Below are 12,099 nucleotides of genomic sequence, written 5' to 3'. Positions count from 1 at the left end.
GCGCTGCTGCCAGCCTCTTCCTCTCTGACAGAGCTCTGTGCGCTTGTGCAACCTCGCGCTCCTGTCTGCGCACACTACACAAACCCGACACACACTCCACCAACACCGATGGCACTCTTCGCCAGCGCTCCTCGGCTGAGCCGCCTGGCTCTCTCCGTCCTCCTGGACTGCCTGTCCCCTGTGTCTCTCCTCCCTCTCCCCTCGTGGCCCGAGCGGTGCGGAGCTGGGCTGGTCTCGTGGCGCTCGGGGCTCCTCTTACTCTGCGTTTCGGGGGGCTCAAGCCCTTTCTTCTTGTCGACCACGATTGTTTTTTGTCCTTCGTCTGGGTACCCTTCTCTCGGTCACTCCTCCATCCGTCGGTTGTCTTAATGGCTTAATCTGCCCTCGCATCAGCTCCGTGGTTTGGTCCTTCCCCCTCCCCACCCCTGTCTCATTTGCTGTACCTCTTCTTGAGACAGGAAGCGGCTGTTGCCATGGTGCCTGCGATTGTCCAATCAGGACGGGCATGTCACTGTCGCAGAGCGAGTTTGAAGCTGCAGGAAAACCACAGCGCTCTCGGGTGTAACGCCCGACCTGTTACAGATCGGAAATCTCACCGTTTTTAGCTATAGACATTCTTTTCAGCATGACAACACAACTTCTCTTGATGGTGGTAAGGTGATAACCCAAACAAGGCAGCAGGGGCTTTCTCAGTATCTCTGTCCCTCTTTCCTCCCCATCTCTCTCCCTTTGTCCCTCTCCTCTCACACTCTCCCTGAATTCACACACTGACACACCTGACTGGACTGGAGACACTGCTGTCCCTCTCCTCTCACACTCCCCCTGAATTCACACACTGACACACACCTGACTGGACTGGAGACACTGCTAGAGACACTGCTGTCCCTCTCCTCTCACACTCCCCCTGAATTCACACACCGACACACACCTGACTGGACTGGAGACACTGCTAGAGACACTGCTGTCCCTCTCCTCTCACACTCCCCCTGAATTCACACACTGAGACACCTGACTGGACTGGAGACACTGCTAGAGACACTGCTGTCCCTCTCCTCTCACACTGACTGGACTGGAGACATGACTTCATCAGTTCTATCGGTTAGTGTTGAATTGCCATGGCAATCGCTTCAGTTAGAAAATGTAAGGTTGTATTGTAATGTCTCAGGGTCTCAGGAAGAACCCTGTTCACTGTGTTCCAGGGAATTCCCGGTTTTCTCCTCCTTATCCTTATTGGACAGAGCAGACCCATGTCACAGAAGAGCACCTGTCCTCTGTTTGTGTTTCCTTGTCTTGTCTTTAACACTTACTTCCTTTCACGGCCCTCACACTTCCTGGCAGCCAGGTCTGTGGCTGCCTGCTGCTGTCATGAAGCCACTTCCTGTCCCACTGCACGTGGGCAAGACGAGATTAACCCCTGGCCTGCCGGGCAGGATGGAGAAGACCTGATTCACTATGGAGCCGCAGTTTACCCCCAGCTTTAACTTCATTCACCTCTGTGTCCCTGGCAGGTTAATTGGTTTTATGTATTTGATTCATTCCAATATATTTAACACTTTTTATCCTGATCTGCGAAGGCTTCCTAGTTAAGACCCAAGAAAGGTCGGTGGTGGGACGTGGGGCAGTAGTGTGGAGCACTGGTTTGGGTTCTGGACTCATAACTGGGAGGCTGTGGGCTTGAACCCCAGGAGAGGTCCTGCTGTTGTACCCTTGAGCAAGTTACACACCTGAGCTCTTCCACTTAAATAGCCAGGTGCCTAATTGGGTGCAAAGGTGCATCACTTTGGATAAAAGTGTCTACCAGATTTATTAACTTATCATTTAGCTGGAGTAGTAGCTGTCAAAACAGCAGAGAAACTGTTGAGGTGAAACAAAACAGAAAGAAAAGTCAAGCCCATCTATGTCTTTCTAAGAAAACTGTTTTATTGTGGCGGCATGTTCCTCAAGTGTCAGTTTCCAGCTCGACTGTCTCCTGGTGGTTTGGGCTGAACTTCCTGTAAACAACAAAGGAGGAATAAAGTCTTACTATGGCACCTATTCTGTGGTAATGTTCTGTTATTATGGACTGTGGTGGACTTGCTATTCAGCAGTGACATCTATCTATACTGATCAGCATTGTAGATTTAATTAAGAAGTGACATCTGTGTATACTGTACTGTATTGTAGTTGTAATTAAGCAGTAACAGTCACATCAGTCTATACTGATCAATATCATAGCCACATAGCTATAATTCAGTGGTGACATTGGTCTATGGTGTACTGTCTTGTAACAGTAATTCAGCAGTGATATCGGTGTATAGTGTACTATATTGTACCTGTAATTTAGCAGAGATATTGGTCTATAGTGTACCATCTTGTAGCTGTAGTTCAGCAATGACATCAGTCTATAGTCTATTTTATTGTCTGGGTAATTCAACAGTGACACTGGTCTGTATTGATCTATATTGTAGCTGTAATTCAGGAGTGAAATTGTTCTGTTGCGTACTCTCTCTATTGTAGCTGTAATTTAGCAATGACAATGTTCTGTACTGATCAATATTGTAACTGTAATTAAGTAGTGACATCATTCTGCTGTAAATTATACTGTATTGTAGCTGTAATTCAGCAGTGATATTGGTGTATAGTGTACTGTATTGTAGCTGTAATTCAGCAATGATCTTGATCTATTATGTATTGTATTTAACCTGTAATTCAGTGGTGACATTGGTCGATAGTGTACTGTATTGTAGCATTAATTAAGTAGTGATATTAGTCTATACTGCACAGTACTGTACCTGAAATTAAACAACAATATTGGTCTATACTCTACTGAACTGCAACTGGAACAGTATTGTTTTGTAGCTGTAGCACAGTAATGACAGCCCTCTGTTGTGTAATGCAGTGCTCCTCAGTTTCCTGAAGGAACACAGGGTCATCTTGTTTCTTTCCACATTGACCTCCCACTGTTTGAACCACATCAGTCATGGACTCATTTGGCCTTAGTTACCACCCTGTGGCAGATGGTGCAGTGAGATGCAGGTCTTTCCTACCCTGAAGTGCTCCCAGCCTGTGATCTCGGTATACAGCTTGTCCCCGGGGCAGGAAGTGTTCACCAGCTGCCGGTGCCCGTGGATGGTGAAGTTGGACATCAGGCTCCCGCCGTCGACTGCACACTGCGTCAGCCGCTCCCTCACTAGTGCCATGGCTCTCCGCGCTGGGAGGGTGGCGGTGTAGTCTCCGATGAAGCTGACCCCATAGCCCAGCGAGTTGTGCCCCATGGTGTGGGCGCCACGCCACAGCCAGCCCCGCCCCTCATACAGGTACCCGTCTGTGCCCGCCACGAAGCTGAAGGAGAGACAGAGCCACTGGTTTCTATCTGCCATTCATGAGAGAATCATGCACATGTTAAAAATCACTGGGTTGTAAACTTGGAGGGGGGCACGGGGACTCCTTATACAAACCAGAAACACCCACACCCTCCCACACCTATCCACTACAGCACACTGGTGGGTAAAGGCTCACCACTTGGCCAGAGTTTCTCCCAGCTTGGGTCGCTCCATCTGTGTCCCCCCCGCAGGCCTGCCCTCGGGCTGGGGCCGCGGCGCCCTACCTGTAGCCGATGTCGTCCCAGCCGCGGTCATCCTGGTGAAAGCGTTGCATGGCCCTCATGTCGCGGGCGCAGTCCGGGAAGGTCAGGCAGGGGAGGCTGGGCCCGTAGGTGTGGTGGATGTACAGGAAACTCAGTGGCAGGACCAGCGGAGTGGGGGTGCCCCGGTACGGCTCTGCGCCCCACATGCAGCGAGGGATGATGGCAGGGCACACTGACAGTGAGAGAGAACGAGAGTGTGCTTGAGAGGGAGGAGGAAAGGATATTGCTTCTAGGATTTTACCTATGTGTGGATCAGTGGATCAAATGTGCAGCCAGTAATTCTTATTCTATCCTAAGACGTAGGTGAATACTAGAAATGGGGTTCAGGCTCGTGGCCTGGCAGCTCTGATGCCCTTGATGTGGGTCAAGATGGCGAAATGCAGCCCGAGCGCTCACCCATGTAGCGGTGGACAAACTCCGGCAGACCCTCCCTCACCGCGGACTCCAGCGCGGCCGAGTCCAGCCCCTCCAGCAGCGCGTCTCCCGTCAGCCCCCTGTACAGCGACAGGGAGGCCACGATCTGCTCCTGCAAGAATGTGGCGTTGGCCAGCTTGCCGAAATTCCCCCTGCGGAAGTTGCTCTGCAGCCGGGGGGCGCTGTCCAGCGCCAGGCCATTGTGGTGGAAGTACAGCTTCAGGAGTTGGCTCAGCTTAGGGGGGTCCTCTTCGCGAGACAGGTGATCCCCCAGAACCACGCCGTCCATCGCCCCGTTCACGAGTGCGTCTGTGGCCAGGGACGGCGGGCCAGATAGGGTGAAGTTCCGTGGAGCGGTCAGGCTGTCCCAGCAGCCATCAGGCCCGAGCCGGCCTGCGAGCTGGGAATTTGAGAAACGTACGAAGGACAGGCCCAGGTCTTTGGCCAGGGTCACGGAATACAGGGCGTCAGGAATCCCAGATTCCGGGGCGCCCCTCTTTCTCTGTAGCCCAGCTTCGATGCCGAGCAACATGGGGGCGACGGCTATCGTGGTGCCGTCCGGTGTCAGCACCACCCCTTCCTCCTGGCCGCCCGCGGTCACTCTGTGGCGGAACATCCCAGCGATGAATCTGGTGTGGTCCCAGGCTGGAGCCGGGGTGGCCTCGTCTGTCCGAGCCGGGGGGCCGCCGTCAGGGAGGGGCCCCAGGAAGTGGTGAAGGAAGCTGTCGTCGTGGTTGGCCATGCTGCGCAGGGTCCTCACAATTCCCAGGATGTCCAGCCCTGGGTTCGAGCGCTCTGTGAGCTCCACGGCCCTGATGACATCATCCAGGTGCCACGACAGGAGCCCTGAGGTCACAGGTAAGAGCAAGAGTTCCTGAAGAATCCCACAGTGGACTCCACCCAGAGCGCTGAGGTGGGGCCGCAGGTTAGGGGACCTCATGCAAGTATTCAAAATCCTCAGAGGCATCACCCCTTTTCAGGATCAATAGTGAAACACCAGCCAGAGAACACCAGTGGGAAGGGTGTGAAAGGGTGTTTAACCCTGAGAACAGGGGGCACTTCTTTACACAAAGGGTGGTTGGAGTTTGGAACAAAGTACCAGCTTTGCTGTTGAAGCCGATACCCTGGTTTCTTTCAGGAAACAGCTGGGTGAGATCTTTGAGAGGTTAATTGCTAACTACTAAACAGGCTCCTTGGACACCCTGTCAGACAGCTCTCCCACTGTGTAGACCCTCTCCTTGATCTGGTGAGACACACAGAGGCAGGGTCTGTGGTGTTGTTCTGTTGTGTTATCTTGTGAAGAAGTTGTGTGCTTGTTCTGTGGGTCTGGGAAAGCCAGAATAACCATTGCAAAGCCACACGTACCTTCCTCGCCGTGAACTCCGATACACACGCTGCACAGCACAAGTAGAGCTGGAATCATCTTCCTCTTCCTCGCGTGTCTCTCTGCAGTCGCAGCGCACGTTCCCAGGGGCGCGCAAGCCCCAAATTTATACTGCCAACAGGAGAGGAGGCGCACCTGCACCCCAAGACTCACAGCCCTGCCGTGGGAAAGTGTCAGCTGCCGTGAGCCAGTCAGAACTGCAGGAGGCCTGTGAGCAGTGCGTGAGTGTGTGAGTGTGAGCGAGTGTGCGTGTGTGAGTGTGTGTGCTTCTGTGTTTGCCTGCCCTGGTCAAGGACAGAGAGCTCTCTCTGCACACACACCAGGCTCTCTGCTGTTTCGAAACCTGTCTGTTTGTGTGTGTGCTGGATTATTTCTAATATATTTAACACTTTTTATCCTGATCTGCGAAGTCTTCCTAGTTAAGATCCAAGAAAGGTCGGTGGTGGGACGTGGGGCAGTAGTGTGGAGCACTGGTTTGGGTTCTGGACTCATAACTGGGAGGCTGTGGGCTTGAACCCCAGGAGAGGTCCTGCTGTTGTACCCTTGAGCAAGTTACACACCTGAGCTCTTCCACTTAAATAGCCAGGTGCCTAATTGGGTGCAAAGGTGCATCACTTTGGATAAAAGTGTCTACCAGATTTATTAACTTATCATTTAGCTGGAGTAGTAGCTGTCAAAACAGCAGAGAAACTGTTGAGGTGAAACAAAACAGAAAGAAAAGTCAAGCCCATCTATGTCTTTCTAAGAAAACTGTTTTATTGTGGCGGCATGTTCCTCAAGTGTCAGTTTCCAGCTCGACTGTCTCCTGGTGGTTTGGGCTGAACTTCCTGTAAACAACAAAGGAGGAATAAAGTCTTACTATGGCACCTATTCTGTGGTAATGTTCTGTTATTATGGACTGTGGTGGACTTGCTATTCAGCAGTGACATCTATCTATACTGATCAGCATTGTAGATTTAATTAAGAAGTGACATCTGTGTATACTGTACTGTATTGTAGCTGTAATTAAGCAGTAACAGTCACATCAGTCTATACTGATCAATATCGTAGCCACATAGCTGTAATTCAGTGGTGACATTGGTCTATGGTGTACTGTCTTGTAACAGTAATTCAGCAGTGATATCGGTGTATAGTGTACTATATTGTAGCTGTAGTTCAGCAATGACATCAGTCTATAGTCTATTTTATTGTCGGGGTAATTCAGTAGTGACACCGGTCTGTATTGATCTGTATTGTAGCTGTAATTCAGGAGTGAAATTGTTCTGTTGCATACTCTATTGTAGCTGTAATTTAGCAATGACAATGTTCTGTACTGATCAATATTGTAACTGTAATTAAGTAGTGACATCATTCTGCTGTAAATTATACTGTATTGTAGCTGTAATTCAGCAGTGATATTGGTGTATAGTGTACTGTATTGTAGCTGTAATTCAGCAATGATCTTGATCTATTATGTATTGTATTTAACCTGTAATTCAGTGGTGACATTGGTCGATAGTGTACTGTATTGTAGCATTAATTAAGTAGTGATATTAGTCTATACTGCACAGTACTGTACCTGAAATTAAACAACAAAATTGGTCTATACTTTACTGAACTGCAACTGGAAAAGAATTGTTTTGTAGCTGTAGCACAGTAATGACAACCCTCTGTTGTGTAATGCAGTGCTCCTCAGTTTCCTGAAGGAACACAGGGTCATCTAGTTTCTTTCCACATTGACCTCCCACTGTTTGAACCACATCAGTCATGGACTCATTTGGCCTTAGTTACCACCCTGTGGCAGCTGGTGCAGTGAGATGCAGGTCTTTCCTACCCTGAAGTGCTCCCAGCCTGTGATCTCGGTATACAGCTTGTCCCCGGGGCAGGAAGTGTTCACCAGCTGCCGGTGCCCGTGGATGGTGAAGTTGGACATCAGGCTCCCGCCGTCGACTGCACACTGTGTCAGCCGCTCCCTCACCAGTGCCATGGCTCTCCGCGCTGGGAGGGTGGCGGTGTAGTCTCCGATGAAGCTGACCCCATAGCCGAGCGAGTTGTGCCACTTGGTGTGGGTGCCACGCCACAGCCAGCCCCGCCCCTCATACAGGTACCCGTCTGTGCCCGCCACGAAGCTGGAGGAGAGACAGAGCCACTGGTTTCTATCTGCCATTCATGAGAGAATCATGCACATGTTAAAAATCACTGGGTTGTAAACTTGGAGGGGGGCACGGGGACTCCTTATACAAACCAGAAACACCCACACCCTCCCACACCTATCCACTACAGCACACTGGTGGGTAAAGGCTCACCACTTGGCCAGAGTTTCTCCCAGCTTGGGTCGCTCCATCTGTGTCCCCCCTGCAGGCCTGCCCTCGGGCTGGGGCCGCGGCGCCCTACCTGTAGCCGATGTCGTCCCAGCCGCGGTCGTCCTGGTGAAAGCGTTGCATGGCCCTCATGTCGCGGGCGCAGTCCGGGAAGGTCAGGCAGGGGAGGCTGGGCCCGTAGGTGTGGTGGATGTACAGGAAGCTCAGCGGCAGGACCAGCGGAGTGGGGGTGCCCCTGTACGGCTCTGCGCCCCACATGCAGCGAGGGATGATGGCAGGGCACACTGACAGTGAGAGAGAACGAGAGTGTGCTTGAGAGGGAGGAGGAAAGGATATTGCTTCTAGGATTTTACCGATGTGTGCATCAGTGGATCAAATGTGCAGCCAGTAATTCTTATTCTATCCTAAGACGTAGGTGAATACTAGAAATGGGGTTCAGGCTCGTGGCCTGGCAGCTCTGATGCCCTTGACGTGGGTCAAGATGGCGAAATGCAGCCCGAGCGCTCACCCATGTAGCGGTGGACAAACTCTGGCAGACCCTCCCTCACCGCGGACTCCAGCGCGGCCGAGTCCAGCCCCTCCAGCAACACGTCTCCCATCAGCCCCCTGTACAGCGACAGGGAGGCCACGATCTGCTCCTGCAAGAATGTGGCGTTGGCCAGCTTGCCGAAATTCCCCCTGCGGAAGTTGCTCTGCAGCCGGGGGGAGCTGTCCAGCGCCAGGCCATTGTGGTGGAAGTACAGCTTCAGGAGTTGGCTCAGCTTAGGGGGGTCCTCTTCGCGAGACAGGTGATCCCCCAGAACCACGCCGTCCATCGCCCCGTTCACGAGTGCGTCTGTGGCCAGGGACGGCGGGCCAGAGAGGGTGAAGTTCCGTGGAGCGGTCAGGCTGTCCCAGCAGCCATCAGGCCCGAGCCGGCCTGCGAGCTGGGAGTTTGAGAAACGTACGAAGGACAGGCCCAGGTCTTTGGCCAGGGTCACGGAATACAGGGCGTCAGGAATCCCAGATTCCGGGGCGCCCCTCTTTCTCTGTAGCCCAGCTTCGATGCCGAGCAACATGGGGGCGACGGCTATCGTGGTGCCGTCCGGTGTCAGCACCACCCCTTCCTCCTGGCCGCCCGCGGTCACTCTGTGGCGGAACATCCCAGCGACGAATCCGGTGTGGTCCCAGGCTGGGGCCGGGGTGGCCTCGTCTGTCCGAGCCGGGGGGCCGCCGTCAGGGAGGGGCCCCAGGAAGTGGCGAAGGAAGCAGTCGTCGTGGTTGGCTGTGCTGCGCAGGGTCCTCACGATTCCCAAGATGTCCAGCCCCGGGTTCAAGCGCTCTGTGAGCTCCACGGCCCTGATGACATCATCCAGGTGCCACGACAGGAGCCCTGAGGTCACAGGTAAGAGCAAGAGTTCCTGAAGAGTTACAGAAGACCCCATCGATGACTCATTGCAAGTCATCTGGGTCTGCCGGCCTCGCCCCTGAGGCCCTGCCCAGACAGTGAGGTGGCATTCTGTCAAACGCTCGGGCAGCACAAGTACTGAGGCAGGGGGTCTCCTCCAGGGTTTTTGAACTCAGCGACTGGTGGTAACATTTTTTGCCCCCTCTCTCTGAAGCTGCGTGTTCCACTAGATGCCAAGGGGGGCGCCACAATCTCCCTGCCCCTCATTTCAGTGTTTCCATTGATCACTGTAAGACCCCCCCTGTGAGGCGTCCCACAGTGGACTTCACCCAGGGCACCGAGGTGGGGCCGCAGGTTAGGGGACCTCATGCAAGTATTCAAAATCCTCAGAGGCATCACCCCTTTTCAGGATCAATAGTGAAACACCAGCCAGAGAACACCAGTGGGAAGGGTGTGAAAGGGTGTTTAACCCTGAGAACAGGAGGCACTTCTTTACACAAAGGGTGGTTGGAGTTTGGAACAAAGTACCAGCTTTGCTGTTGAAGCCGATACCCTGGTTTCTTTCAGGAAACAGCTGGGTGAGATCTTTGAGAGGTTAATTGCTAACTACTAAACAGGCTCCTTGGACACCCTGTCAGACAGCTCTCCCACTGTGTAGACCCTCTCCTTGATCTGGTGAGACACACAGAGGCAGGGTCTGTGGTGTTGTTCTGTTGTGTTATCTTGTGAAGAAGTTTTGTGCTTGTTCTGTGGGTCTGGGAAAGCCAGAATAACCATTGCAAAGCCACACGTACCTTCCTCGCCGTGAACTCCGATACACACGCTGCACAGCACAAGTAGAGCTGGAATCATCTTCCTCTTCCTCGCGTGTCTCTCTGCGGTCGCAGCGCACGTTCCCAGGGGCGCGCAAGCCCCAAATTTATATCGCCAACAGTAGAGGAGGCGCACCTGCACCCCAAGACTCACAGCCCTGCCGTGGGAAAGTGTCAGCTGCCGTGAGCCAGTCAGAACTGCAGGAGGCCTGTGAGCAGCGCGTGAGTGTGTGAGTGTGAGCGAGTGTGCGTGTGTGAGTGTGTGTGCTTCTGTGTTTGCCTGCCCTGGTCAAGGACAGAGAGCTCTCTCTGCACACACACCAGGCTCTGTCGAAACCTGTCTGTCTGTGTGTGTCAGTCTGTGTCAGTCTGTGTACTGTGTGCATGTCAGTATATGTCTGTATGTTTCAGTCTGTTTTTCTGTGTGTGCCTGTCTGTCTGTATATGGGCTGATTCAAGTGTTCAGCTTAGTGTGATCCTCTGTGCACTGTGATCTTAGATTAGATTCTGATGTTGCTACAGAACAGCTTGTTCCATGGATATGGTTTCCTTCTATCAGTATCTGCGAGTGCTTTTCCTGTAAATTCTGACCTGGGTTAATGAGTGACAGGAGGAAGGAGGCGATGTGTGTGAGAAGCTCAACACCTGGATACAGTACTGGCTCAGAAACCCCCTCAGACTCCTCTCAGCCTAGTCTGCCCTCAGTCTGACCTCACCACAGTCTGTCATCATTCTGTCCTCAGTCTGTCCGCAGCCAGAACTGTACTCAGCCTAGTCTGTCCTCAGTCTCCCTTCCGTTTGTCCTGCCCAGTCTGCACAGTGAGACAGTGTACCTGTACAAACACAGCACAGGGGCCCAGTATAGAGAGATACAGACACAGTAAAAAGGTACACATTGTACAGAGAAAGACACAATATAGACACATAAATACATACACAAAGTACAGATACAGAAACATTGGAGACACATAGAGTACAGATACAGATACAGAGTACAGATATACACACAAAGTAGAGACCCACAGAGTACAGATACATAATAGAGAGAGAGCACAGATACAGACACAGAGTACAGATATACACACAAAGTAGAGGCCCACAGAGTACAGATACATAATAGAGAGAGAGAGAGCACAGATACAGACACAGAGTACAGATATACACACAAAGTAGAGACCCACAGAGTACAGATACATAATAGAGAGAGAGAGTACAGATACAGACACACAAATAGAGACAGAGCACAGATATATACACAGAGTACAGAGACACAGTGTACAGGTGCAGACAGTGCACAGTGACACAGTCCTGAGAAATGTTTATAGATAAATTTATTTCACTGTAGAAAGCACTGATGCTTGATGCAGTGTGTAGCGACACACTCGTGAAATACGAACGCACAAAGCTGCGTTATCAAGTCAGCCATCTCCTCCCTCGTCTGGCTGTTGAGAAATCAGAGAACAGGGAGTGAAGCTCTTTCAGCATCTTTATTGAATGAGACACGTTCCACCACAGCAAGAGGCTACACAGCACTGCTGCCCAGAATACACACAAAAAAATCTCAATCAAGCTTGAGCGACGATAATAAAAAACAACCGGAATACAGCAACAGTGATCATTTCAAAATGTTCAGTGAGCTGTAAAAAGCGGTGTTGACAGGTATTGACTAATTCCACCTGCTGGACTGCTCTGGGAGCTACAGTTTAACAGGCATCTGGGGAGACAAGTGGGAATTTAGAGGGAGCGCATGTAGGCCTGAAATCAGGGAACACTTCTTTACACAAAGAGTGGTGGGAGCTGAGAACAGGAGGCCCAGCCATGCTGCTGAAACTGATATCCTGGGATGTTTCAAGAAGAGGCCAGAAGAGGTCCTCTGATCAATTAGCTGCTGCACCCCATCGTACCAGATGGGCTGAATGCCTTCCTGCTGTTTATGAGCGTCCTTCAAGGGGAACTGCGACGCTACTTTCGTATTTCGAGGTTAGAAAGGATCAGCATCGATGAGCGCATTTCAAACCACAACAGTAAAATGTACACAGTAACTTGTAAAACCTCCAATTGACATCACAAAATAGACAGAATTTCCAGGTACGCGCAGCGCCATGTAATGTGATTCAGAACGAGACAACAGAACTTCTATGACCTTGCAAACAAGCAGGCTTGTGAGTCCAGCTCTT

The 12,099-nt window shown here is 51.7% G+C and overlaps 2 protein-coding genes across 2 annotated transcripts; both read right to left on the bottom strand.

The window, feature by feature from the left end:
- Positions 1–1,715: 1,715 nt before the first annotated feature.
- LOC148820720 (N-acetylmuramoyl-L-alanine amidase-like) lies at positions 1,716–5,629 on the bottom strand. Its single transcript, XM_088932632.1, has 5 exons — positions 5,405–5,629; positions 4,022–4,885; positions 3,587–3,797; positions 3,027–3,321; positions 1,716–1,991 (listed from the first exon to the last, which is right to left on the bottom strand). The coding sequence occupies exons 1-5, from the start codon at positions 5,460–5,462 to the stop codon at positions 1,947–1,949; spliced, it is 1,473 nt and encodes a 490-aa protein (XP_088788758.1). The 5' UTR covers positions 5,463–5,629; the 3' UTR covers positions 1,716–1,946.
- Positions 5,630–5,987: 358 nt separating this feature from the next.
- On the bottom strand, positions 5,988–10,224 carry LOC148820719 (N-acetylmuramoyl-L-alanine amidase-like). The gene is made up of 5 exons (XM_088932590.1): positions 9,905–10,224; positions 8,232–9,095; positions 7,797–8,007; positions 7,237–7,531; positions 5,988–6,250 (listed from the first exon to the last, which is right to left on the bottom strand). The coding sequence occupies exons 1-5, from the start codon at positions 9,960–9,962 to the stop codon at positions 6,206–6,208; spliced, it is 1,473 nt and encodes a 490-aa protein (XP_088788716.1). The 5' UTR covers positions 9,963–10,224; the 3' UTR covers positions 5,988–6,205.
- Between the last annotated feature and the right edge of the window lie 1,875 nt (positions 10,225–12,099).

This window comes from Atractosteus spatula, chromosome 14 (assembly GCF_055471065.1).
Source record: "Atractosteus spatula isolate fAtrSpa1 chromosome 14, fAtrSpa1.hap1, whole genome shotgun sequence".
Lineage (NCBI taxonomy): Eukaryota > Metazoa > Chordata > Actinopteri > Semionotiformes > Lepisosteidae > Atractosteus > Atractosteus spatula.
The sequence above is the reverse complement of the archived record's forward strand: the minus strand, read 5'-3'. Positions and strand labels throughout refer to the sequence as shown.